The 27,727-nt window shown below is 52.7% G+C and overlaps 1 protein-coding gene across 2 annotated transcripts in view; it reads right to left on the bottom strand.

The window, feature by feature from the left end:
- CDIN1 (CDAN1 interacting nuclease 1) overlaps positions 1-27,727 on the bottom strand; it is a 682,509-nt gene that overhangs the window by 426,326 nt on the left and 228,456 nt on the right. For both annotated transcript variants that reach the window (XM_078661977.1, XM_078661976.1), the window contains exon 5: positions 14,422-14,482. In XM_078661977.1, the coding sequence (XP_078518103.1) occupies positions 14,422-14,482 (61 nt within the window). The remainder of the gene's footprint in view (positions 1-14,421; positions 14,483-27,727) is intronic.

Genomic DNA, 27,727 nt, shown 5'->3' with positions numbered 1-27,727 from the left:
GAAGGTCTTGGTCCAGTTTAGGCAATGTGCTGGCGCTCTTGTCGGCGGTGCGGAGCTCGTAGGCAGAACCACGCCTATTAATATGTCTGATTGATGCTCCGAGGAACAAGGTTGAGTCGCACTCTGTGTGGGGTATGAAAGCTTTATTTTGCCGGCATTGTCCTTATATATTTCGGTCTATCCAGACCTTCCTCAGAGGACAGCCGCTTCATCTCAGGACCCCAAAACGTGATCACATCCAGTTGTAGGCGTTTTCAGCCCTGTTCCTGGTGCCCCCTGGTGGATTCTTGATGGTAGGGAAAACGCGCATGCTGGTATTTGTGGTCCGTTAGGGTAACGATATTCCTCCCCTCTAGTGGGTGATGATTTTGCTGCCGTATTCCACACACCCTGTGCATACAAACTTTTGTGTAGCTTGGGAACTGGGCCAAAGTCCAGTCCTTGGCGTCTGCCAGCTGCCTGAGTTGCTTGCGCAGTCAGAAGGTCTTGGTCCAGTTTAGGCAATGTGCTGGCGCTCTTGTCGGCGGTGCGGAGCTCGTAGGCAGAACCACGCCTATTAATATGTCTGATTGATGCTCCGAGGAACAAGGTTGAGTCGCACTCTGTGTGGGGTATGAAAGCTTTATTTTGCCGGCATTGTCCTTATATATTTCGGTCTATCCAGACCTTCCTCAGAGGACCGCCGCTTCATCTCAGGACCCCAAAACGTGATCACATCCAGTTGTAGGCGTTTTCAGCCCTGTTCCTGGTGCCCCCTGGTGGATTCTTGATGGTAGGGAAAACGCGCATGCTGGTATTTGTGGTCCGTTAGGGTAACGATATTCCTCCCCTCTAGTGGGTGATGATTTTGCTGCCGTATTCCACACACCCTGTGCATACAAACTTTCGTGTAGCTTGGGAACCGGGCCAAAGTCCAGTCCTTGGCGGCTGCCAGCTGCCTGAGTTGCTTGCGCAGTCAGAAGGTCTTGGTCCAGTTTAGGCAATGTGCTGGCGCTCTTGTCGGCGGTGCGGAGCTCGTAGGCAGAACCGCGCCTATTAATATGTCTGATTGATGCTCCGAGGAACAAGGTTGAGTCGCACTCTGTGTGGGGTATGAAAGCTTTATTTTGCCGGCATTGTCCTTATATATTTCGGTCTATCCAGACCTTCCTCAGAGGACCGCCGCTTCATCTCAGGACCCCAAAACGTGATCACATCCAGTTGTAGGCGTTTTCAGCCCTGTTCCTGGTGCCCCCTGGTGGATTCTTGATGGTAGGGAAAACGCGCATGCTGGTATTTGTGGTCCGTTAGGGTAACGATATTCCTCCCCTCTAGTGGGTGATGATTTTGCTGCCGTATTCCACACACCCTGTGCATACAAACTTTCGTGTAGCTTGGGAACCGGGCCAAAGTCCAGTCCTTGGCGGCTGCCAGCTGCCTGAGTTGCTTGCGCAGTCAGAAGGTCTTGGTCCAGTTTAGGCAATGTGCTGGCGCTCTTGTCGGCGGTGCGGAGCTCGTAGGCAGAACCACGCCTATTAATATGTCCGATTGATGCTCCGAGGAACAAGGTTGAGTCGCACTCTGTGTGGGGTATGAAAGCTTTATTTTGCCGGCATTGTCCTTATATATTTCGGTCTATCCAGACCTTCCTCAGAGGACCGCCGCTTCATCTCAGGACCCCAAAACGTGATCACATCCAGTTGTAGGCGTTTTCAGCCCTGTTCCTGGTGCCCCCTGGTGGATTCTTGATGGTAGGGAAAACGCGCATGCTGGTATTTGTGGTCCGTTAGGGTAACGATATTCCTCCCCTCTAGTGGGTGATGATTTTGCTGCCGTATTCCACACACCCTGTGCATACAAACTTTCGTGTAGCTTGGGAACCGGGCCAAAGTCCAGTCCTTGGCGGCTGCCAGCTGCCTGAGTTGCTTGCGCAGTCAGAAGGTCTTGGTCCAGTTTAGGCAATGTGCTGGCGCTCTTGTCGGCGGTGCGGAGCTCGTAGGCAGAACCACGCCTATTAATATGTCTGATTGATGCTCCGAGGAACAAGGTTGAGTCGCACTCTGTGTGGGGTATGAAAGCTTTATTTTGCCGGCATTGTCCTTATATATTTCGGTCTATCCAGACCTTCCTCAGAGGACCGCCGCTTCCTCTCAGGACCCCAAAACGTGATCACATCCAGTTGTAGGCGTTTTCAGCCCTGTTCCTGGTGCTCCCTGGTGGATTCTTGATGGTAGGGAAAACGCGCATGCTGGTATTTGTGGTCCGTTAGGGTAACGATATTCCTCCCCTCTAGTGGGTGATGATTTTGCTGCCGTATTCCACACACCCTGTGCATACAAACTTTCGTGTAGCTTGGGAACCGGGCCAAAGTCCAGTCCTTGGCGGCTGCCAGCTGCCTGAGTTGCTTGCGCAGTCAGATGGTCTTGGTCCAGTTTAGGCAATGTGCTGGCGCTCTTGTCGGCGGTGCGGAGCTCGTAGGCAGAACCACGCCTATTAATATGTCCGATTGATGCTCCGAGGAACAAGGTTGAGTCGCACTCTGTGTGGGGTATGAAAGCTTTATTTTGCCGGCATTGTCCTTATATATTTCGGTCTATCCAGAACTTCCTCAGAGGACCGCCGCTTCATCTCAGGACCCCAAAACGTGATCACATCCAGTTGTAGGCGTTTTCAGCCCTGTTCCTGGTGCCCCCTGGTGGATTCTTGATGGTAGGGAAAACGCGCATGCTGGTATTTGTGGTCCGTTAGGGTAACGATATTCCTCCCCTCTAGTGGGTGATGATTTTGCTGCCGTATTCCACACACCCTGTGCATACAAACTTTCGTGTAGCTTGGGAACCGGGCCAAAGTCCAGTCCTTGGCGGCTGCCAGCTGCCTGAGTTGCTTGCGCAGTCAGATGGTCTTGGTCCAGTTTAGGCAATGTGCTGGCGCTCTTGTCGGCGGTGCGGAGCTCGTAGGCAGAACCACGCCTATTAATATGTCCGATTGATGCTCCGAGGAACAAGGTTGAGTCGCACTCTGTGTGGGGTATGAAAGCTTTATTTTGCCGGCATTGTCCTTATATATTTCGGTCTATCCAGAACTTCCTCAGAGGACCGCCGCTTCATCTCAGGACCCCAAAACGTGATCACATCCAGTTGTAGGCGTTTTCAGCCCTGTTCCTGGTGCCCCCTGGTGGATTCTTGATGGTAGGGAAAACGCGCATGCTGGTATTTGTGGTCCGTTAGGGTAACGATATTCCTCCCCTCTAGTGGGTGATGATTTTGCTGCCGTATTCCACACACCCTGTGCATACAAACTTTCGTGTAGCTTGGGAACCGGGCCAAAGTCCAGTCCTTGGCGGCTGCCAGCTGCCTGAGTTGCTTGCGCAGTCAGAAGGTCTTGGTCCAGTTTAGGCAATGTGCTGGCGCTCTTGTCGGCGGTGCGGAGCTCGTAGGCAGAACCACGCCTATTAATATGTCTGATTGATGCTCCGAGGAACAAGGTTGAGTCGCACTCTGTGTGGGGTATGAAAGCTTTATTTTGCCGGCATTGTCCTTATATATTTCGGTCTATCCAGACCTTCCTCAGAGGACCGCCGCTTCATCTCAGGACCCCAAAACGTGATCACATCCAGTTGTAGGCGTTTTCAGCCCTGTTCCTGGTGCCCCCTGGTGGATTCTTGATGGTAGGGAAAACGCGCATGCTGGTATTTGTGGTCCGTTAGGGTAACGATATTCCTCCCCTCTAGTGGGTGATTATATATATATATATATATATATATATATATATATATATATATATATATATATATATATATATATATATATATATATATATATATATATATATATATATATATATATATATATATATATATATATATATATATATATATATATATATATATATATATATATATATATATATATATATATTTTGCATTATGGTACCAGTGACATATACAAACCAGGAGGCAGAAAGCCGTATTACACGTTACATGTTATATATTTTTTACATTATATATTGATTTCAGACCTCTTTAGAAAGCTTTGGCATATTTGAGTGTCATCCATCTAGTCTAGTATTCATTCTTTGTTGAGACTGCAGATATGTCAGTCAGTGTTTAAGAAATGTGTTTTATGCAACAAAGTGCATTATTAAAATTCAAATTGTAACTGGAAAGTGCATTGTAAGGAAACTAAAATCATGTATTCTAGAATGTGCTTTTCTTTTGTGCTACATCGACACAATACAGTAGGTATAATGAGACATATAAAGAAAGAAAATAAAGTGCAATGTGGTACAGTGTAACTTTTTGCTGACATACTTCTGTGTTTACCATTTTTATTTCACACTCTGGAAAAGAGTCATTGGCAGATCCATGGATCAGATTTAGCCCTGAAAGGGTGAGATTATCAGGTGTACTGATTCATGTTCTGAGAGCAGAACATGAAGTGGAGTGGTGTGGCTCACTGGTTAGAGGCGGCAGACCCGGAAGCAGAGAACGGCCCGGGACCAGGGTTCAATTCCCGACGCGGCAGGGTCGCGGACCAGGGTCAGTGGACTCGATAATTCTCGCCTCGGTGCCTACTCTAACCAGGGATCACACTCGGCAACTCTGGGCATTAGCTTGCCTCATCTCTACAACGGCCCCCCACATTCGCCGGGGATGCCTGGTTTCACCTTGGAGATACCCAGTAGGGACCATCTCACAGGGATAGCCAGGACGGGTTCCCCAGTGGTCTACAGCACCAGGACGCCTCAGGGCAGCCGTGCGCTTTACAAGACACATACATAACTATCATTTTGAGAATGTATTTTTAACCACCACTGAAAAAATAAGTAATGCTGTGTTACGTAGTAAAGTAATGCTTTTTTATTTTTTTAGGGAAGCAAATTATTCTGCAAATTAAGTCATTATTATAAATTACGGGAACAATTAACAGTGAATATCTCTTCTATGTGAAATGTGAGCTTTGAAACCCCTGGTAAACATTCAATAAAGAGGCTTACTCATGTAAAATATATACATGACCTAATATATAGGGAGCATATTGATGCTAGGCTAGTTATTAATATAAGAGGTCAGGAAAATACTCTCAACTGAGTGTGTGATATCGCCACAAAAGCTGAAATATATAGTGACTTCGCTTACATGCAAATGCATTTAGATTTTTTGTGTAATGTCCGAGCTCTTCGTAACACAGGCCCCAGCAGCCCACGCGGTGCGGGGGGGCCCCTAGCTCCAAGGGGCCCCCTCGGCACTTGACTCTGGCCGGGAGAGCTCCTGATTGAGCCCGGAGGGGGCCCCCCTAAGTACCGTGCAGGGAGGCCCCCTCACTTTTCGTTTACGCCAGTGGAGCTCTAAGGTGTGGTACGTACAATGTATCAAAATCTGAGGCGTTGTAGGCTGGCTAGGCTCCGATGGGATCAGGGCGTGGTCTCGGTCAAGGGTGGGGTAGATTCTGCTTGGTGTCAGAGAGCACAAAAGATAGTTAATCCGTCTCCGGCGTCAGCGGTATCAATGCGAAGGGAACCGGCGCAGAAGGTGGCGCCGGAACTGAAGTCAGCCTGCGGATCCTTTGGGACCAAAGGCACACCAGAGAGTAGTGGTAAAGTGCCAAAAATGGCCTCTTTAAAGACCTCCACTTGCTGTACGATCACAGACGGACCAAGAAATTCGGGGTGCATCGGCACCAAGCTTGGAATCAGCTCTGATGTTACTTCTGATGTCTCCAGGTAACATGGCGGCACTCTTGCGCCCTTCTCTAGAATTCCAGAATGGCAGGAAGGAGACAATTCCTGCTTGGCTTACTTATGCTTCCATTTGGACTTACCCGAAGACGTCAACCCCAATGAAGATCTGCATCAGGAAAGACTTTGGGAGCGAGAATGGGACCTTCCTTTGAAGCGGTCAGTGTGTCGAGTCTTCCAGTATTTAGCAACGTAACGCTTTGCTTGGCAAAGCTTGATGTTGCCTTAGTATTCTTCTGGGCACAGCGGTCATAGGTCCTGCCGTCATGTTCCGATCCCAGGCACCACAGACATACCTTGTGAGGGTCTTTCACAGATATCTGTTTGCGACAGTCCCTGCTTGGTTTGAACCCTGTCGTCTGGGGAAGTAATATCTTCCCTTGCTGACTGAGAAAAAAATATATATAATTTTCTGTCGAGAAAAGCCTTGATAAGACAAAGGAGAAATTCCGAGCCACATCTGAAGGAGTGAAAAAAAAGGAACTGGTGTCAGGACACCTGGGTGGCCCTTATATGCAGCTCTACTCATTACTTCCAAAGCAGAGCAACGTCATTGCAGAGCCACACGACGTCACCTGCTGGCACGCAGGAGTACTGCTTTGAAGTTTCCAGATCCAGTCTGATGCCTGGGAAATATTCACAAGGTGAGAGATATGCGGTTAGAAGTATCCACAAGAAATCCCTTAAAACTCCTGAAGGGTCGGTGAGAGCACTTTGCTGGAGTCATATAAAAGGACAACCCCCATCTCCCACCGACAGGTGGGCGAGAGCGCTTTGGTGGTGCCATGAAATGAGTGTGAGACCGTTTGGGTCGCGGTGGCAGACGCACAGACACCTCGGAGGCTCATGGGAGGCTTGCACTCTTCTTTACTTCTCAGTCTCCGAAGCTTCATACATTGGACTAAACATGAGGGGTCTAGTCTCCAGCATGTGCGTGTCCCTAGTGGTCCCTTCTCAGAAGGGGGGTTGGTGGGGAGTGGGGCATCTTCCTGGCGCGCTCACCTCACAGTGATTGGTGTATCAGCATAGGATGTATGATGTAACAACGCGATCATTTAGATCCCGGTACATTACATCACTGTTTTTACAACGCATGTAGTTATAACGACTTGCGCTCTAGGGTGCTGGACTTAGGAATAGTATGATTTACTATTCCAACTACAGCCTACGTACAGGAGGGAAGGTGTAGGAATAGTAAATCACACTATTCCTTAGTCTAGAGCGCCCTCCAGTGCAAGTCGTGTTAACGACTTGCGTTGTAAAAGCAGTGACCTAAATGTACTGCGGTGTTTTGACCGCGTTGTTAAGGTCGTTTCCCTCAGCATAGTGTGTCGACATGACAATGTGGCAACCTGTATTTCCTTCTAAGGGGTGGGTGAGAGCATTCTGCAGAGCAGAAGCACACTTGTGATCCATAACGTTCTGCACAGAGGGAGCATTTTCTTTCCGTCTGTAGCTCCAGGTCAGCGTTAAACAGGCTGACATTCAGCTCAGCTCTTCACAATGTCCCGTTGAGCTGCCAGACGGTGACCAGCCATGCCCACAGATGATGCACCCAGCAAAGCAAAGGGTAACAGGAGCTTCAGTCTGAGGCATTACACTTTTCAAGTTTGACTTTTCGAGCCAGGAAGCCCCTGAGAAAGCATTACCAGGACATTGGGGTGAATGATTGAGTAACCATTTCCACTCATAAGTTAAATTTACATCTGCACTATAGGAATGCAGATACTTTGACAGGCAGCCATGTATGCCAATCACATGTTTTGAGGAAGGTCTCATGTCAGAGTGAGGAGCTACATTGGCCCTTTGACCATGTTCTGTACAGGGTGGGCCTTAGCGTGCCCATACCGCCGAGGTACACTCCCCATGGTCCTGAAGAATGCCCAGTAATTCACACATAAAGGGCAGAAACATGTCGACCCCACTTTAAGTGGAAATATACAGACAATTATTTTGGTAATTTCCCATCACATTGTTTTTATATATGTCAGGTTGACCACTGAATAAAGTTTTTTATGTGGGATACAACCGGGACATTTTTAAACACTTCTTTTTCACACAACTCTCACAAACAAACCAGCTCCGCAGTATCCTAGCGTAGTAGCACACCGGGGAGGCATTCCGCTTCTCCCGGTGGGCCCGATGATGAAGCATGTCACCACCCAGGGTGGCGAGTGAGGGCTTCCTGAACAAATCCAAGGAGTTTTGTTCCTTTTCACCTTTCTCCTTTTGCGTGCTTACACACATTTAATGAATTACACTCTTTTGTTGTTTATAAAACATGTTCTGTACACATCAGTACTGGACTCTGCAAGGCCAGGTTTCTTCTCGAATCTGTAAGTTTGTACATCACAGTCTGCGGGGCAAATTGCCTCTGGGCGGTACTGTGAGAGCAGCCTCAAGAAGAGTTAGGAGATCTGAAAGCTGAAGTAGCCCTGACAAAGGAGAGGTGTTTTCAAAAGTATTTCTTAACTCGATGTGCGGACTGGCAGGTTAAAGCGAGGACAAAAGATTGGGATAGGTGCGAGACACTATACCACACTTACAGATGAGATGCATCTTGGATACGGTCCAGTGATAATCGCATCCGCAACGTAAGCAAGCAAAAACAGAGATAGACAGGCTGGAGAGAGCGCCTCCCTAGCTGCGTAAGGGAGTACTGCACCAACTGTGAATGTGGTGGTGTGCTTCACAGGACTCAGTGGAAGCTTCTGCGCGCAACCGAGACGCGTCTCCCTTGTGAGAGCCAAGTGTGAGCCTACAGGCCCAGGAGACACCCTTTGCTGCAAACCCAAAGATTCTGGAGAAAGGCCAGTGGGAGAACTTAACTAAAACTGGACTTTGCCTCCTAGGGCCACAACTCTCCGATACAAAGGGCACTATGACCCGGGTCGCTCAGTCTGCGTACAGGAGCAGACGAGAAAGACTCGTATTACTAAGACTTCCATGTCACTGGGCTTGGGCACCAACACTGTAGAGAACTCGGGCTAAAGGCCGAAGCAGAGATGCCAAATCTGGCCACAACTTCGAGATGGTGGGCACTACCATGGCTGTGGGTTCTCTCAGCAACCTGAAAAGATAAGGCACTGCTCCAGGTGAGAATGGAAAGAGAGGGACCAAGGTCTGAGCAGAAGGGCCAGGAATCCATTGTCACTCAACCTGCCACAGGTGTATACGCAAAACCAAATCAAACTGGAGTTATGAAAGGCTTCTTGACCACACCTAGTTGTGGCAGCCAACCAAGGTCTGGGTAAGAGTTGGTGAAACAGAATGCGTGCCATGGGGTCCCAGAAGGCACAGATTCTGCTGAAGAGGGAATCAGTGTCCGATAAGAAAAGGAGACATGAGGAAAAGGCCACAATATTACTAATAAATAGTTTGTCGTGACTTTGATAATATTTTTTGGCTTAAGATAGTGCAATACCACTGTTTGAAATAAGTACCGCCCCAGGATTTCTATATCCAGGTGTATGCGCGTGTGTGTGTAGGGGGGGAGGCGGGTGGAAGAGTCAATTCCAGGATGGGGAGCACTGGGATAGACCAGGTGATCCGTGTCTCTTTGGTCTGTGGGACAGTGCATGTCTGAAATGTGACCCAGTGAATCCAAAAACTAGGGGCCTGATTCACGAAGACTCGTTTAGGAGTACGTGTGACTTACTCTAAGGGGCACATGCATCATTGAAAATTGCATTCGCAAATGGTGTGAATTGCAAAAATAGGCCGTTTGCGAATGCAATTTGAACTTTTGGGATGCATCATAATTTTTGTAGTTTTCGCAATTTTAGTAATCGCAAAATTGCGATTACCTAAATTGCGATTGCATTTAAGGAATCTCAAATTGAGATCCCTTAAATGCTATGCATCAAAATAAAAAAACTAGTGATTTCGCTAATAGGGGGAGCAAATTACCGTGAAGTTGGCCTTCATGGTAATTTGCAAAAACTTTGAAAAATGCACTAAAGTGTATTTTTCAAAGTTCCATTTTACACACACACATGCCCTTGGGGCATGTGTGTGTGCAAGATGTACTTATAGGCAGATTTCAGGGGGGCAACAGGGTGTCCTTTTGACACCCTGGCACCCTTGAAATTGCATTCTCAATTTGCGATTTTCTAATTGAGAATCGCAAATCAAATTGAGAATGTCTTCCCATTCATTCCTATGGGCCTCTATGGTCCAATATGGGCTAGAGGCCTTATGGAGCAGCAGCAGTTCCATAGTATGGAACTGTCTCTATCACAGATTCAGCTGCACAGACGTAACATCTGGTGAACCAGATAGATCCTGGATTATTCCAAAGCAGGACTGGAAACAGTGGATAAGCGCATTCCATGACAGCATCAGACATTTGAACACTTTCAATGGCAGCGCTCGGCAGAGCCATCCAAGCGCCAACGTCTCATGACATGCTAGGAGATTCCTTCTGACATGAGAACAGTTGTGGGGAGAGGAGGATAATTCCAACCGGGGGGGGGGGGGGGGGGGAAGCGAGGGGTGGGCAGAAATATTGTCCAGGTTGCCCCCTCGCCAGGTGTTTGATGCTAAATGATGGATGCTGTTGGCAGACTTCTGCTAGCTGGTATCCCCAGAGGGGTCCTGGGGAGCTCTCGCTTGTGGAAGCCCCCCGCTTGCTAACACGGGGTCTGTCTCACAGGGGGCCCCACATATGCTGCCTGATGACAGCAGCTAGACTCCTCCCCTCTTTAACAGGAGACAGGCCGGGAGGGGGTCTCACAGGTGCCCACTCAAGGTATGAATTTTAACATAATGCGCTCTTGGAGCCCCCGCTGTTGGGCGCCGTCAGCGAGAATCGACTTCTTTTCCTGGCTTTGTTTCCACTTCCCTTTCTGTTAACTCTGCGATATGACTTTGAAAGAAAGAAATTTGAAGAGCGGGGGAATGTATGGATTTCTCTTCATAGCCTCAAAGCATCTGCTCTCAAAAATATCAAGTCAATTACCATCCATTCCAGCAACATCTAAGGTCAACTTTGTTATAAAGCACAGAGCAATGAATTAAAGCAGTTCAAATACTAAAATATGTGTTCAAAGAATCTCTACCGTTCTATTGAGATCGCCCGTCGACCATTGCGAATCTCCGTCTCTTGGGTGCTTTTAAGGTTATCGACCTATATCTTGCGTTATTCTGTATGGTCCTGTTTACTGTATTTGTCAAAATCCTCTGCCACTTCTAATCAACATAAAGTACAAAATGCAACCAAGAGTGCACCAAAGTTGACTCGTCCTGCAGCTGAGTGTCTCCAGAACCTGAAGTCCTTCCATGAACAGCAGACCTGGTCGAAGCGAGAAGACTCCAAGACTTTCGGAACCACCAAAGACCGACACCCGAAGTCCCCACTGAGGACTCTTTCGGTCTCCTATTCTGTCCCTTCTGCCATTCCTCAATGCGTCCTTGTGTTATACTTGTGTGACTTTATAACTACTTATTGTTTTTTTGTTTTTTTTAAAAGAGTTTTATATAGCGCAAACTTGACCCGAATCTGGTATCAGAGCGCTTTACGTAGCACCAGTTACGTTACATGAGGACACACACTCATTTTTGTTAGGCACAGGGAGGTCCCCAGGTCCGAGGTCGAGCGCCCTAGCTGTTAGGCCAACTCCTCTCTTATTAATGCCCTCATGTACCTTTGTAAACTTTCTATCTCATAACACGTAAAGCGCTCTGATACCTTCGGGTCTAGTTAGCGCTATATAAAACTCAAACTGCACTCGCCAAATTCGTTCATGGAGAGGGATATCAAAAACAGTCTGTATAACCTCTTAAAAGAGTACTGCATGCTCTGTGAAGATGGTGCTCAGCTGTTCTGTATTTGAAAATTGTGATGTTTTTGGTGCGTCTGTCTAGTTTCAAGAGAAGGATTCAAGTTAGGTGTGCAAAGGACACAATTGTTGTAGGAATGTGTGCTCTTCCTGGTTTTGAACACAACAACTTGAAAATAAAAGGATGTATCAGTTAAATTCCTCCCTCCTCAGAGCTGGTCCAGTAGAGCCAGGGTCCTTTTCGCTGTTCTGGTGGTTCCTGCCGGTGACTCCTCGGTGGTTGCCTCCAGGGGTGCATGGATTGGGGCAAGTAGTAACCTAGGATCAGTGCAGTCCTTCCACTGAAAGGCAGATGTTATGTTATGTTATGTTATCTGTACTTATAAAGCGCACTGCTACCCTGGGGTGTCCTGGCGCTGAGTACTGGATTACCTGGGACATCTGTGAGCTGTTATTGAGAGAACAACCACGTTTTCAGAACCTTGCGGAAGGAGATGAACACCTTTGGTGCTCATGACGAGCTGGGCTCGTCATGAGCCACGGCGCTCCGGTGCTAATGACGAGCTCAGCTCGTCATGGCCCGTGGAACGCTCAGGTCCGGGGAGAATTCCCATCCTGTGCTGAGCGTTCCACGGGAGCCAATGCACCTGTGACGAGCTGAGCTCGTCATGAGCACCGGAGCGCCGTAGCTCATGACGAGCTGAGCTCGTCATGAGCATGCGGGCGCTGTGCGCGCCCCCCCAGCACAGCGGGGGAATAACCCAGGCAGCGAAGGGGTTAAATCAGGAGCATTTCTTAGTTGGAACGGGAGTTCGTTCCATGCTTTGGAGGCACAGTGAAAGAAACTTCTGCCTCCCCAATTAGTTTTCTTAAACATGGATGATCATCTGTTAGTGGACATTCGTCCTCCAATGGTTGTTTTAAATGTCTTTTGTGATCTTGACGTTCTCGCTTCTAATACGCAACTTATTATACCACTACACAAAGGAATTTCCTTTTTGCTTCTGCTTACAGAGGAGCACTTAAAGTTCTTGCGTAGAGCTTGGCCATCACTGTGTAGGAGAAGCACAGAGGGACAAGAATGCATCCTCCAGCCTGTGAGGATGCAGTCTTACTCGTTGGGACTAGCACCACCCAGGAGGGAGGCTTAGCAACATTTCTGAGAATAATTAAAGTCTCCAAAACTTCTCTTTAAGAATTGAGGAGACACGTTTCTGCCTCTCATTCAGCAAACATAAAATTTAAAGAGAATGAGAATTACGTCCAGACAACAAACATCTTGTGATAACACTGGACTGAATAATTAACGCAAACGGTGGCATCAAATAACGACAATAGAACCAGCAGCAGGTGAACCATGGTCTAAAGATCCAATGCAAGCGCCTTATTCTCTGGATGATCCCCGCAAACCAAAAAGTCAGAGACAAGACTCCCCAAACTATACTGAGCAGGGAACAATCATGGCAACAATACTACTGAGTGGGTTCAATGCATGCACAGTCCCACCTCCCAAATCACCCCACCTTACAAAGGGTCCCACCGCTCAATACTGGATGCCACATGGACCACAGACACCCTTACACCTGGCTGGGAAACAGGCAGGAAATCACGACCTAATTGGAGAGGATAAAAGCATGGGTGCAAGAAGCAGGCCCTACTTGAATGCACCCAAGACACATGCACTGTTCATTTATCTCCTGGTGCAACCCCACCCCTTTGCCACGGTTTGCATCCAAGGCCACCCTTGCCCCAGCCCAGACCATGTGTATTCTGGAGTGCTATGTACCTCAGATGGGTTCCAAAGAATGTCTTCTTTCACCCAAATTTACCCTGGAGCATCCCACCCTTGCTTTCCTTCTGCAGTGGGTCACCCAGGGCATACTGATGTTAACCTACTGAAACTCTGCCTGCACCAGGCTTTAAATGAAAAAACTATTTGCAAGCTACGAATACAAATCGGACAGAACCGACCGTCTTCAAGCTGTGCTGTTTTGATCATCCCAAACTCATACTGAAGGTTCTGCTCTGGCTGGAGACACAGAAAAGACTGAAGTTCAAAACACTGTGCACTATCCATAGAGTTCCACACAAAAGGGCATCAGTCATCATTTCAAGATGTTCCCGCAATAAGTCTACCAAAAAGCTAAGGCCGTCACACCTTGAATCTTCTGACCATGTATCCGTCTGAGCACCATCGATCTGGGTGGGAGAGGTCCTTTGACATCCAAGGCGCGGTCATCTGGAATTCTCTTTTCCGACACTTTGGATTGGAAGAGGAGTCCCTGCGGCTCTGAACAGTGTTGAAAACCCACCTGTTCTGCGTGTCCAGTTGCCAAAGACACACCCAAGGCCCACATTTAAAAAAGCACATCATCACTTTCGAAGTCTTGTTATATACAGTGGTAAACTGGATCAACCTACTCCCCCGTCCACCCCACGGCTGCAAAGAAACAGTCTCAAAAATAATCCTAAATAAATTAAACAAAAAGAATAACCTTGTAATGGTGCTCAGGGTGGCCCATCTGGCCAAAAGGTCCTATGAACGTCCCAATCATGCGGAGTCTGATTCGAACCTACAACCATAAGGTGACTGCTCCCTAACCGCAGCGACCGCCGGCCTCCCCTACCCTTCATTATTTACTCTTCCAAACACAGTTTTAACCAAGTGGCTCTTGCAGATCTCAAACTCAGCAGTATTTCAAGCACATTCCCCTTGTAGAAAGAAAAAAAAAGCTAATTACAAGAACTGATTTATTAATAACAGGAAGACTTTGTCCAATTAATAGAAGCACTAACAGGCCAGGGAACAATTCGGGATGCCTAATGTTCTTTGAAACCATTTTTTAGGTTAATTACATTTCTAAGTAAAGCTGCGCTGGATGCGCCCCTCAGGACTACGGTGCAGGAAGATGAAAAGACGCATTACCTCGTAGGCCAGCTCCAGCAGGACCGGGGCAGCCGCGTCCCTCCTCACGCCGCTCAGGTACCTGGGGAAGACAAAACCACGTGAGAGCAGAAGTGGCGGGAAAAGGCTTGTGCAGACATGCGCACGTCTCCTAGGAGCCGCTGCCCTCCTGAGGCAGCTGAGGCCACGCGAGCTGACCCCGCTTGGGGAGGGCTGCAGCGACTCTTTCTGTGGAGACGATTTACCCAACTACAGCCACATCAACATGTCCGCCCTGACTGCCATCCTAGCGTGCCAGAACTGTCGCTCCAGAGACAAAGGCGTGGTCAACTGAAATGCTTTACTGGGCCCTCAATGGAAAGGTGAGGAATGGCGGGAAGAACTCTCAGGTAATGCACCCTTAAGGTGCAGTTCAGCGGGTGATACTCTTGGTAACACTGGTCTCAGACTCCATAAGCTCTGTTGTACTTCATTAAGCCAATACTGCTATATCAGGCGCTTTAATAAGACATGTCATCACTGCAAGCGATTTACTACAACAAAAGTAAATTGACTAAAACACCATATGTGCATGCAGCAGGCATTTCATTACCTTCCTAGGTCTTAGGTGACTGACTGGGCAGAGGGAAGCGTAGCGGTCACCGAATCCAACAAGGTTACGCAGGCGGCCTAAACTCCCCAGCCGAATGGCGACCACACCAAATACTTACACGATAGTTTTAATGTTTGATCCTAAATGTAGGGGCTCTAGGTGTCTACACTTGTAAGGCTTGCTCACCTCTGTGAATACTTTTCTTCTATGAAATGACTGAACACCCAGGCTCAGAGTGCCCAGAGGTGGTCACACACATCCAAAACTGAAGGAATATTCAGAGTCAAATATAACATAGCATAACATGTGTATTTGTAAAGTGCAGGTTCACCGGTGGGCATCTTGGCATTGAACAGATGTTTATTGTTACCCAACTCAGAGGTACTCATTTTATATAATATAATGACATCAGTCGGCATGATGGCAGTCAAGGAGAACGCTCAGACCCCGAATGTAAAGAAATAAACATATTTATACAGATCCCACGCCATCAGTACGTTTCCATACTCTATGGCACAATCGTGCATGAGGCAACAGAAAAACCCTATAATTAACGAAAAGTTGCCCCCTAACAGCGCGTCCATCTCAATGTATCCGCATACTGCACTGGCACCATGAAGCGTACAACAAACTCCAAAAACAGTACTTGAAAAGAGCTGAAACTGAGCATCTTTAGTAGATGATACAGGTAACATGGTAGGTAAGTCACAGATGTTTGTAGCAAACCACTAGAGGCTCCAGCCTGTTATCCTTCACTTAACCCTTTAATGGACCACATCAGAGGCTACACCTCCAAAGCCTTATACAGTTCTGTACGGTATGCTGTGCCACATTGTGAACTATCAAAGGATGCCCATGCAATATGTACTGTTTGCCTTGCCTGCTTTTCTTCCTCGGGTCAACCTATCTAAACAGCTACCGTGACACAACACGACCATGCCTGTCTAGAGAAGAGTCTGGGCTGGCCAGGAGAGGGACAGCTGACCTCCCAGCTCACCAAGACCATGCCTGTCTAGAGAAGAGTTTGGGCTGGCCAAGAGAGGGACAGCTGACCACCCCGTTGCACAAGACCATGCCGGTCTAGAGAAGAGTCTGGGATGGCCAGGAGAGGGACATCTGGTCACCAAGACCATGCCTCTCTAGAGAAGTCTGGGCTGGCCAGGAGAGGGACAGCTGACCTCCCAGCTTACCAAGACCATGCCTGTCTGGAGAAGAGCCTGGGCTGGCCAGGAAAGGACAGCTGACCTCCCCGTTCAACACGGCCATGCCTATCTAGAGGAGAGTCTGGGCTGGCCAGGAGATGGACAGCTGGTCACCAAGAACATGCCTGTCTAGAGAAGTCTGGGCTGGCCATGAGAGGGACAGCTGACCTCCCAGCTCAACAAGACCATGCTTGTCTAGAGAAGAGGCTGGCTGGCCAGGAGATGGACAACTGACCTCCCAGCTCAACAATACCATACCAGTCTAGAGAAGAGTCTGGGCTGGCCAGTAGATGGACAGATGACTTCCCAACTCAACAAGACCTTCATATGACCCATAAATACACTTAACACACTACACATACCTTTATCAGGATCAAATACATTTACGTTCACAAAATCCATCACTAACTTTAGTAAACAAGTCTTCACTGATGACCCACCACAAACCACACACAATCACATAATCCTGCACAAGCAGTCAACGGTGCCCCCAGGACGCATCAAAGAGAGGCCTAGATCAAGAGTACGTTTGGGTGCCATACTTTGGCATAGCGTGGAATGTAATAAGGGGTGCCTAGTTTCATTGGTGAACTACCTACAGTGCGTGTTCTTCCTTGAGGCTGAAGTGCGCCTACTGTGAATGCTGCATTTCAGTCCTGCAGTTCTGCCTGCTGTGCAGGTCTCATCAGGGGTCAGAGAGCTGCCTGCTATGTATGTTCTTCCATGGGGCTGTAGTGCCACCTGCCGTGCATACTGCATTTGAGTCCTGTGGATCTGCCTGCTGTGCCGCCTGCAGTGCATGCACCTCCTTAGGGCTGCAGTGCCGCCTGCAGTGCATGCTCCTCCTTGAAGCTGCAGTGCCGCCTGCAGTGCATGCTCCTCCTTGGGGCTGCAGTGCATGCTCCTCCTTGGAGCTGCAGTGCCTCCTGCTGTGCATGCTCCTTCTTGAAGCTGCAATGCAGCCTGCAGTGCATGCTCCTCCTTAGGGCTGCAGTGCCGCCTGCAGTGCATGCTCATCCTTGGGGCTGCAGTGCCCCCTGCAGTGCATGCTTCTTCTTGGGGCTGCAGCGCCGCCTGCAGTGCATGCTCCTCCTTGGGGCTGCAGTGCCTCCTGCAGTGCATGCTACTCCTTGGGGCAGCAGCGCCGCCTGCAGTGCATGCTCCTCCTTGGGGCTGCAGTGTCCCCTGTAGTGCATGCTCATCCTTGGGGCTGCAGTGCCCCCTGCAGTGCATGCTTCTTCTTGGGGCTGCAGCGCCGCCTGCAGTGCATGCTCCTCCTTGGGGCTGCAGTGCCTCCTGCAGTGCATGCTACTCCTTGGGGCAGCAGCGCCGCCTGCAGTGCATGCTCCTCCTTGGGGCTGCAGTGCTGCCTGCAGTGCATGCTCCTCCTTGGGGCTGCAGTGCTGCCTAATGTGCTTGCTCTTGCTTGGGGCTGCAGTGCCGCCTGCAGTGCATGCTCCTCCTTGGGGCTGCAGCGCCGCCTGCAGTGCATGCTCCTCCTTGGGGCTGCAGCGCCTCCTGCAGTGCATGCTACTCCTTGGGGCTGCAGCCCTGCCTGCAGTGCATGCTACTCCTTGGGGGCTGCAGTGCCGCCTGCAGTGCATGCTTCTTCTTGGTTCAGAAAAGGGGGTGGTGATGAAAAGAGTGTCTGAATTAAGCAGATCACTCTTACCCAGTCCAAAGATCAGGGCTTGATCCATCACCGTTTTTTAGCTCACTGCACCATCCCAGCTCAGAACCTGGCTACATGCAAATTGGTCTGTTCCTGTCCCAGTGCATGATGGGAATAGGGCAAACCAAACTACCAAGCCAATTCTTATACTGGGAAGGAAACAAGCTTCCGGGGACCGGTTTCTGGCATTTCAGCCGTCGTCGGCCCGGCTTGCTTGAATCCTGATGGTGCAATGAGCAAGGGACTCACATCTGAGTATACCCTTCCACGCTTATGGTGGACAAAATGATTCAGAAAAGGGGGTGGTGATGAAAAGAGTGTCTGAATTAAGCATACCACTCTTACCCAGTCCAAAGATCAGGGCTTGATCCATCACCGTTTTTTAGCTCACTGCACCATCCCAGCTCAGAACCTGGCTACATGCAAATTAGTCTGTTCCTGTCCCAGTGCATGATGGGAACAGGGCAAACCAAACTACCAAGCCAATTCTTATACTGGGAAGGAAACAAGCGTCCGGGGACCGGTTTCTGGCATTTCAGCCGTCGTCGGCCCGGCTTGCTTGAATCCTGATGGTGCAATGAGCATGTAGCCAGGTTCTGAGCTGGGATGGTGCAGTGAGCTAAAAAACTGTGATGGATCAAGCCCTGATCTTTGGACTGGGTAAGAGTGGTCTGCTTAATTCAGACACTCTGTTCATCACCACCCCCTTTTCTGAATTGCTTCTTCTTGGGGCTGCAGCGCCGCTTGCAGTGCATGCTTCTCCTTGGGGCTGCAGCGCCGCCTGCAGTGCATGCTCCTCCTTTGGGGCTGCAGCGCCGCCTGCAGTGCATGCTCCTCCTTGGGGCTGCAGCGCCGCCTGCAGTGCATGCTCATGCTTGGGGATGCAGTGCCGCCTGCAGTGCATGCTCCTCCTTGGGGCTGCAGTGCCTCCTGCAGTTCATGCTCCTCCTTGGGCATGCAGTGCCGCCTGCAGTGCATGCTCCTCCTTGGGGCTGCAGTGCCTCCTGCTGTGCATGCTCCTCCTTGTAGCTGCAGTGCCTCCTGCTGTGCATTTCCGTCCTTGAGGCTGTAGTGCGCCTGCTTTGAATGTTGCATTTCAGTCCTGCAGTTCTGCCTGCTCGTGCAGGTCTCATCAGGGGCCAGAGAGCTGCCTGCTATGTATGTTCTTCCTTGGGGCTGTAGTGCCACATGCTGTGCATGCTGCATTTCAGTACTGTAGGTCTGCCTGCTGTGCAGGTCTCATCACTGCCTGCAGTGCATGCTCCTCTTTGGGGCTGCAGCGTCGCATGCAGGGTCTGCTCCTCCTTGGGGCTGCAGTGCCGCCTGCAGTGCATGCTACTCCTTGGGGCTGCAGCGCTGCCTGCAGTGCATGCTCCTCCTTGGGGCTGCAGTGCCGCCTGCAGTGCATGGGCATCCTTAGGGCTGCAGTGCCCCCTGCAGTGCATGCTTCTTCTTGGGGCTGCAGCGCCGCTTGCAGTGCATGCTCCTCCTTGGGGCTGCAGCGCCGCCTGCAGTGCATGCTCCTCCTTGGGGCTGCAGCGCCGCCTGCAGTGCATGCTCCTCCTTGGGGCTGCAGCGCCGCCTGCAGTGCATGCTCCTCCTTGGGGCTGCAGTGCCGCCTGCAGTGCATGCTCCTCCTTGGGCATGCAGTGCCGCCTGCAGTGCATGCTCCTCCTTGGGCATGCAGTGCCGCCTGCAGTGCATGCTCCTCCTTGGGGCTGCAGTGCCACCTGCAGTGCATGCTGCTCTTGGGGCTGCAGTGCCGCCTGCAGTGCATGCTCCTCCTTGGGCATGCAGTGCCGCCTGCAGTGCATGCTCCTCCTTGGGCATGCAGTGCAGGTTCCTCCTTGGGGCTGCAGTGCATGCTCCTCCTTGGAGCTGCAGTGCCTCCTGCTGTGCATGCTCCTCCTTGAAGCTGCAGTGCCGCCTGCAGCGCATGCTCCTCCTTGGGGCTGCAGTGTTGCCTGCAGTGCATGCTCCTCCTTGGGGCTGCAGTGCCTCCTGCAGTTCATGCTACTCCTTGGGCATGCAGTGCCGCCTACAGTGCATGCTCCTCCTTGGGGCTGCAGCGCCGCCTGCAGTGCATGCTACTCCTTGGGGCTGCAGCGCTGCCTGCAGTGCATGCTCCTCCTTGGGGCTGCAGTGCCGCCTGCAGTGCATGGGCATCCTTGGGGCTGCAGTGCCCCCTGCAGTGCATGCTTCTTCTTGGGGCTGCAGCGCCGCTTGCAGTGCATGCTCCTCCTTGGGGCTGCAGCGCCGCCTGCAGTGCATGCTACTCCTTGGGGCTGCAGCGCCGTCTGCAGTGCATGCTACTCCTTGGGGCTGCAGTGCCTCCTGCAGTTCATGCTCCTCCTTGGGCATGCAGTGCCGCTTGCAGTGCATGCTCCTCCTTGGGGCTGCAGTGCCACCTGCAGTGCATGCTGCTCTTGGAGCTGCAGTGCTGCCTGCAGTGCATGCTCCTCCTTGGGGCTGCAGTGCCGCCTGCAGTGCATGATCCTCATTGGGGCTGCAGCGCTGCCTGCAGTGCATGCTCCTCCTTGAAGCTGCAGTGCCACCTGCAGTGCATGTTCCTCCTTGGGGCTGCAGTGCATGCTCCTCCTTGGAGCTGCAGTGCCTCCTGCTGTGCATGCTCCTCCTTGAAGCTGCAGTGCCGCCTGCAGTGCATGCTCCTCCTTGGGGCTGCAGTGTCGCCTGCAGTGCATGCTCCTCCTTGAAGCTGCAGTGCCGCCTGCAGTGCATGCTCCTCCTTGGGGCTGCAGTGCATGCTCCTCCTTGGGGCTGCAGTGCCTCCTGCAGTTCATGCTCCTCCTTGGGCATGCAGTGCTGCCTGCAGTGCATGATCCTAATTGGGTCTGCAGTGCCACCTGCAGTGCATGCTCCTCCTTGAAGCTGCAGTGCCGCCTGCAGTGCATGCTCCTCCTTGGGGCTGCAGTGCCTCCTGCTGTGCATGCTCCTCCTTGGGGCTGCAGCGCCGCCTGCAGTGCATGCTACTCCTTGGGGCTGCAGCACCGCCTGCAGTGCATGCTCCTCCTTGGGGCTGCAGCGCCCCCTGCAGTGCATGCTTCTGCTTGGGGCTGCAGCGCCGCCTGCAGTGCATGCTCCTCCTTGGGGCTGCAGCGCCTCCTGCAGTTCATGCTCCTCCTTGGGCATGCAGTGCCGCTTGCAGTGCATGCTCCTCTTGGAGCTGCAGTGCTGCCTGCAGTGCATGCTCCTCCTTGGGCATGCAGTGCCGCCTGCAGTGCATGATCCTCATTGGGGCTGCAGCGCTGCCTGCAGTGCATTCTCCTCCTTGGGGCTGCAGTGCCGCCTGCAGTGCATGGGCATCCTTGGGGCTGCAGTGCCCCCTGCAGTGCATGCTCCTCCTTGGGGCTGCAGTGCCGCCTGCAGTGCATGGGTATCCTTGGGGCTGCAGTGCCCCCTGCAGTGCATGCTCCTCCTTGAAGCTGCAGTGCCGCCTGCAGTGCATGCTCATCCTTGGGGCTGCAGTGCCTCCTGCAGTGCATGCTCCTCCTTGGGGCTGCAGTGCATGCTCCTCCTTGGGGCTGCAGTGCATGCTCCTCCTTGGGGCTGCAGTGCATGCTCCTCCTTGGGGCTGCAGTGCGTGCTTTTGCTTGGGGCTTCAGTGCCGCCTGCAGTGCATGCTCATCCTTGAGGCTTCAGAGCCCCCTACAGTGCATGCTTTTTCTTGGGCCTGCAGTGCAGCCTCCAGTGCATGGCCCAGCTTAGAGCTTTAGTGTTGCCTGGCGTGCAAGGGCTTCTTGCGTTGTCTGGTGCGCATGCCCCATCTGGCGGCTTTACTGCTGCCTGGTGGCACGCCCCTGTAGAGGCTGTAGTGTTGGATAAGGTGCATGTTCAATACCAGGGCAGTAGTGATGCCTGCTGATCACACGCGCCTTCTAGGGGCTGTAGGGTTTGCAAGGTGCTGTCCCATCTCCGGGAGGTAGCGCACCCTGGTGGCACACCCGTTCTAGGAGCTGTAGCGTTGGAGAAGGTGCGCGGTTCATCCCAAGATTGCAGCGCAGCATGGTGTGCACGCCTCTTCTAGAAGCTGTAGTGTTGGATAAGGTGCACGTTCCATCCCAATGCAGCAGCGCTGCCTGGAGTGCACGCCCCTTCTAGGGGCTGTAGTGTTGGATAAGGTGCATTCACCATCTCTGGGAGGTAGCGCTGCCTGGTGTGCACACCTCTTCTAAGAGCTGTAGTGTTGGATAAAGTGCATGTTCCATCTCAATGCAGTAGCGCTGCCTGGGGTGCACGGACCTTCTAGGGGCTGTAGTGTTGGATAAGGTGCACATTCCATCCCCATGCAGTAGCTCTGCCTGGGGTGCGTGCCCCATTGAGGAGCTGTACTGCTGCCTGCCGTGCATGTCCCATCTCAGGGCAGTAGCGCTGCCTGCAGTGCATGCCCCATCAAGGAGCTGTAGCGCTGCCTGCAGTGCACGTCCCATCTCAGGGCAGTAGCGCTGCCTGCAGTTCGTGCCCCATCGAGGAGCTGTAGAGCTGCCTGCAGTGCATGTCCCATCTCAGGGCAGCAGCGCTGCGTGCAGTGCATGCCCCATCGAGGAGCTGTAGAGCTGCCTGCAGTGCATGTCCCATCTCAGGGCAGTAGCGCTGCCTGCAGTGCATGCCCGATCAAGGAGCTGTAGTGCTGCCTGCGGGTCATGTTCCATCTCAGTGCTGCGTGCAGTGCATGTCCCATCTCAGGGCAGTAGTGTTGCCTGCAGTGCATGTCCCATCGAGGAGCTGTAGAGCTGCCTGCAGTGCATGCCCCATCGAGGAGCTGTGGAGCTGCCTGCTCTGCATGCTCCATCGAGGAGCTGTAGTGCTGCCTGCAGTGCATGCCCCATCGAGGAGCTGTAGAGCTGCCTGCCGTGCATGCCCCATCTCAGGGCAGTAGCGCTGCCTGCAGTGCATGCTCCATCGAGGAGCTGTAGTGCTGCCGGCAGTGCACGCCCCATCGAGGAGCTGTGGAGCTGCGTGCAGTGCATGTCCCATCTCAGAGCATCAGCGCTGCCTGCAGTGCATGCCCCATCGAGTGGAGCTGCCTGCAGTGCATGTCCCATCCCAGAGCATCAGCGCTGCCTGCAGTGCATGCCCCATGGAGGAGCTGTGGAGCTGCCTGCAGTGCATGTCCCATCCCAGAGCATCAGAGCTGCCTGCAGTGCATGCCCCATCGAGAAGCTGTAGAGCTGCCTGCAGTGGATGCCCCTTCGAGGAGAGCAGCGCTGCCTGCAGTGCATGCCCCATCGAGGAGCTGTAGAGCTGCCTGCGGGTCATGTCCCATCTCAGGGCAGTAGCGCTGCCTGCAGTGCATGCCCCATCGAGGAGCTGTAGAGCTGCCTGCAGTGCATGTCCCATCTCAGGGCAGTAGCGCTGCCTGCAGTGCATGCCCGATCAAGGAGCTGTAGTACTGCCGGATCATGTTCCATCTCAGTGCTGCGTGCAGTGCATGTCCCATCTCAGGGCAGTAGTGCTGCCTGCAGTGCATGCCCCATTGAGGAGCTGTACTGCTGCCTACAGTGCATGCCCCATCGAGGAGCTGTGGAGCGGCCTGCAGTGCATGTCCCATCTCAGGGCAGACGCTGCCTGCAGTGCACGCCCCATCGAGGAGCTGTACTGCTGCCTGCAGTTCATGTTCCATCTCAGCGAAGTAGCGCTGCCTGCAGTGCATGCCCGATCAAGGAGCTGTAGTGCTGCCTGCGGGTCATGTTCCATCTCAGGGCAGTAGTGCTGCCTGCAGTGCATGCCCCATCGAGGAGCTGTAGAGCTGCCTGCAGTGCATGTCCCATCTCAGAGCATCAGCGCTGCCTGCAGTGCATGCCCCATCGAGGAGCTGTGGAGCTGCCTGCAGTGCATGCTCCATCGAGGAGCTGTAGAGCTGCCTGCGGGTCATGTCCCATCTCAGGGCAGTAGCGCTGCTGCCTGCAGTGCATGCCCCATCGAGGAGCTGTGGAGCTGCCTGCAGTGCATGCTCCATCGAGGACCTGTAGTGCTGCCTGCAGTGCATGCTCCATCGAGGAGCTGTAGAGCTGCCTGCAATGCATGCTCCATCGAGGAGCTGTAGAGCTGCCTGCAGTGCATGCTCCATCGAGGACCTGTAGTGCTGCCTGCAGTGCATGCTCCATCGAGGAGCTGTAGAGCTGCCTGCAATGCATGCTCCATCGAGGAGCTGTAGAGCTGCCTGCAATGCATGCCCCATCGAGGAGCTGTAGTGCTGCCTGCAGTGCATGCCCTATCGAGGAGCTGTAGTGCTGCCTGCAGTGCATGCCCCATCGAGGAGCTGTAGAGCTGCCTGCCGTGCATGCCCCATCGAGGAGCTGTGGAGCTGCCTGCAGTGCATGCCCCCTCGAGGAGCTGTAGTGCTGCCTGCAGTGCATGTTCCATCTCAGGGCAGTAGCGCTGCCTGCAGTGCATGCTCCATCGAGGAGCTGTAGTGCTGCCGGCAGTGCACGCACAGCCGCCTCTCTCACACGCTGCCAGCACTGAGACAACCCGAGCGCTCGGACACCCTGGAAAGAGCAGAGCCGCCACCATTCAAGAGGGCTCCCGAAGCCGAAATCTAACGGACAACGAAAGATGGAAACGCACGAGCGATTAAAACGATTCAGCGATTCATGTAATTAATCTTGTACCGAAATTCTATGCATCAGAATTAATTACAGCGTTCCATTACGAGGTGCACGCTTTTACAGTCAATTGAATGATTTAAAAACATGCACAAAGGGAAATCGATTCAAATGACAGCCAGGTACAAGGACACAAAGGCAGACCCGCTCGGAGGGCCACAGACTGGGGTCAGAGAGATCAGGCGAGCAGGGGACACTCAGACACACCCCAAGACCCGGGTCACCAGCAGAGCTGACAATACAGGCACAGCAGCTCCTAGAGTGTGGACAGACAGACAGCTGCAGGCACAGAAACCCCTATATGGACACGCAACTACCCCAAGAAAAGGGTCACCAGCAAAGCTGAAAATACAGTCACCAAAACTCCTAGTGTATGGACAGACAGACAGCTACCCCCAAGAAGTGTTACAGCAAGCAAATAATGGACGGAAAGCTGACAATGCAAACATTCTCCCCCCGTCAAAAGATCTCGGTTAAATCCATTGTTCTTTTGCCAACTAGGCCACCCCAGTTTGGACCCAGCCATATGCAAATCAGTCTTGACCCTGTGCCTCTTGGGAACAGTCCAGACCGAACTGCCAGGCCAGGTCATCCATGGACCGGAAACAAGCATCCTGGGACCGGTTTCAGGGTATGTCACCCTTCTTCAGCCAGGTTTGCTTGAATCCAGTGGCACGGAGAGCAAGGGACCCACGTCTGGGCATACCCATCCCACTTAGGGTGAAAAGTGTTACAGCAAACAAATGATGGACGGAATGCTGACAATGCAAACAATCTCCCCCCGTCAAAAGATCTGGGTTAAATCCATCGTTCTTTTGCCCACCATGCCACCCCAGTTTGGACCCAGCCATATGCAAATCAGTCTTGACCCTGTGCCTCTTGGGAACAGTCCAGACCGAACTGCCAGGCCAGGTTTTCCCTGGACCAGAAAAAAGCATCCTGGGACAGGTTTCAGGGTATGTCACCCTTCTTCAGCCAGGCTAGCTTGAATCCAGTGGCACAGTGAGCAAGGGAACCACGTCTGGGGTTAAGACTGATTTGCATATGGCTGGGTCCAAACTGGGGCGGCGTAGTGGGCAAAAGAACAATGGATTTAACCCAGATCTTTTGACTGGGGGAGAATCTTTGCATTGTCAGCATTCCGGCCATCATTTGCTTGCTGTAACACTTTTCATCCTAAGTGGGATGGGTATGGCCAGACTTGGGTCCCTTGCACTTGATCTGTCCTCCATTTTGTTTTCTCAATGTGACACGCTTGATTTTTCCCTTGCTTTGCAAACTGTTACACAATGGTTCTCTTTCCTGCATCCTTTGCATATCTGTCCAATGGCAGGAATACTTACCTTCATGAGGAAAGGAAAATCCACATCGAAAACACAACTTCTTTTGCTTTGAACGCAGTACTTTATGCCCTTCTACACCTTGTTTTTTTACTTACTTTTCGCACTCAGTGCTGTTACATTTTGGGTCATTCCAACGTCCATGTTAGCTGCTTTCCTGTCTGCTCTTTCTCCTGCTATGGCAGCCATGAATACTCGCTCCAAACCGAGTGTCTCTTACAGAATTTCTCTTCTGAAGGAATTAGAGAGACAACCATCTATTGCTCAGAGGCGGAGGCAGTGCATGGACAGAGGCGGAGGCAGTGCATGGACAGAGGCGGAGGCAGTGCATGGACAGAGGCGGAGGCAGTGCATGGACAGCGGCGGAGGCAGTGCATGGACAGCGGCGGAGGCAGTGCATGGACAGAGGCGGAGGCAGTGCATGGACAGAGGCGGAGGCAGTGCATGGACAGAGGGGGAGGCAGTGCATGGACAGAGGGGGAGGCAGTGCATGGACAGAGGGGGAGGCAGTGCATGGACAGAGGGGGAGGCAGTGCATGGACAGAGGGGGAGGCAGTGCATGGACAGAGGGGGAGGCAGTGCATGGACAGAGGTGGACGCAGTACATGGACGGAGGCAGCAATGGCTGGACGTGGGAGGCGGCGGCGATGGCTGGACGCAGGAGGCGGCGGCGATGGCTGGACGCAGGAGGCGGCGGCGATGGCTGGACGCAGGAGGCGGCGGCGATGGCTGGACGCAGGAGGCGGCGGCGATGGCTGGACGCAGGAGGCGGCGGCGATGGCTGGACGCAGGAGGCGGCGGCGATGGCTGGACGCAGGAGGCGGCGGCGATGGCTGGACGCAGGAGGCGGCGGCGATGGCTGGACGCAGGAGGCGGCGGCGATGGCTGGACGCAGGAGGCGGCGGCGATGGCTGGACGCGGCGATGGCTGGACACGGCAGGCGGCGATGGCTGGACACGGAAGGCGGCGATGGCTGGACCCGGGAGGAGGCGATGGCTGGACACGGCAGGAGGCGATGGCTGGACACGGCAGGAGGCGATGGCTGGACACGGCAGGAGGCGATGGCTGGACACGGCAGGAGGCGATGGCTGGACACGGCAGGAGGCGATGGCTGGACACGGCAGGAGGCGATGGCTGGACACGGCAGGAGGCGATGGCTGGACACGGCAGGAGGCGATGGCTGGACACGGCAGGAGGCGATGGCTGGACACGGCAGGAGGCGATGGCTGGACACGACAGCAGGCGATGGCTGGACACGACAGCAGGCGATGGCTGGACACGACAGCAGGCGATGGCTGGACACGGCAGCAGGCGATGGCTGGACACGGCAGGAGGCGATGGCTGGACACGGCAGGACGCGATGGCTGGACGCGATGGCTGGACAGGGGAGGAGGCGATGACTGAACAGGGGAGGAGGCGATGACTGAACAGGGGAGGAGGCGATGACTGAACAGGGGAGGAGGCGATGACTGAACAGGGGAGGAGGCGATGACTGAACAGGGGAGGAGGCGATGACTGGACAGGGGAGGAGGCGATGACTGGACAGGGGAGGAGGCGATGACTGGACAGGGGAGGAGGCGATGGCTGGACAGGGGAGGAGGCGATGACTGGACAGGGGAGGAGGCGATGACTGGACAGGGGAGGAGGCGATGACTGGACAGGGGAGGAGGCGATGACTGGACAGGGGAGGAGGCGATGACTGGACAGGGGAGGAGGCGATGGCTGGACAGGAGAGGAGGCGATGGCTGGACAGAGGAGGAGGCGATGGCTGGACACGGGAGGAGGCGATGGCTGGACACGGGAGGAGGCGATGGCTGGACGCGGGAGGAGGCGATGGCTGGACGCGGGAGGAGGCGATGGCTGGACGCGGGAGGAGGCGATGGCTGGAGGCGGGA

Source organism: Lissotriton helveticus, chromosome 9, assembly GCF_964261635.1.
Source record: "Lissotriton helveticus chromosome 9, aLisHel1.1, whole genome shotgun sequence".
NCBI lineage: Eukaryota > Metazoa > Chordata > Amphibia > Caudata > Salamandridae > Lissotriton > Lissotriton helveticus.
Note: the sequence above shows the minus strand (reverse complement) of the source record. Positions and strands in the feature narration are given on the sequence as shown.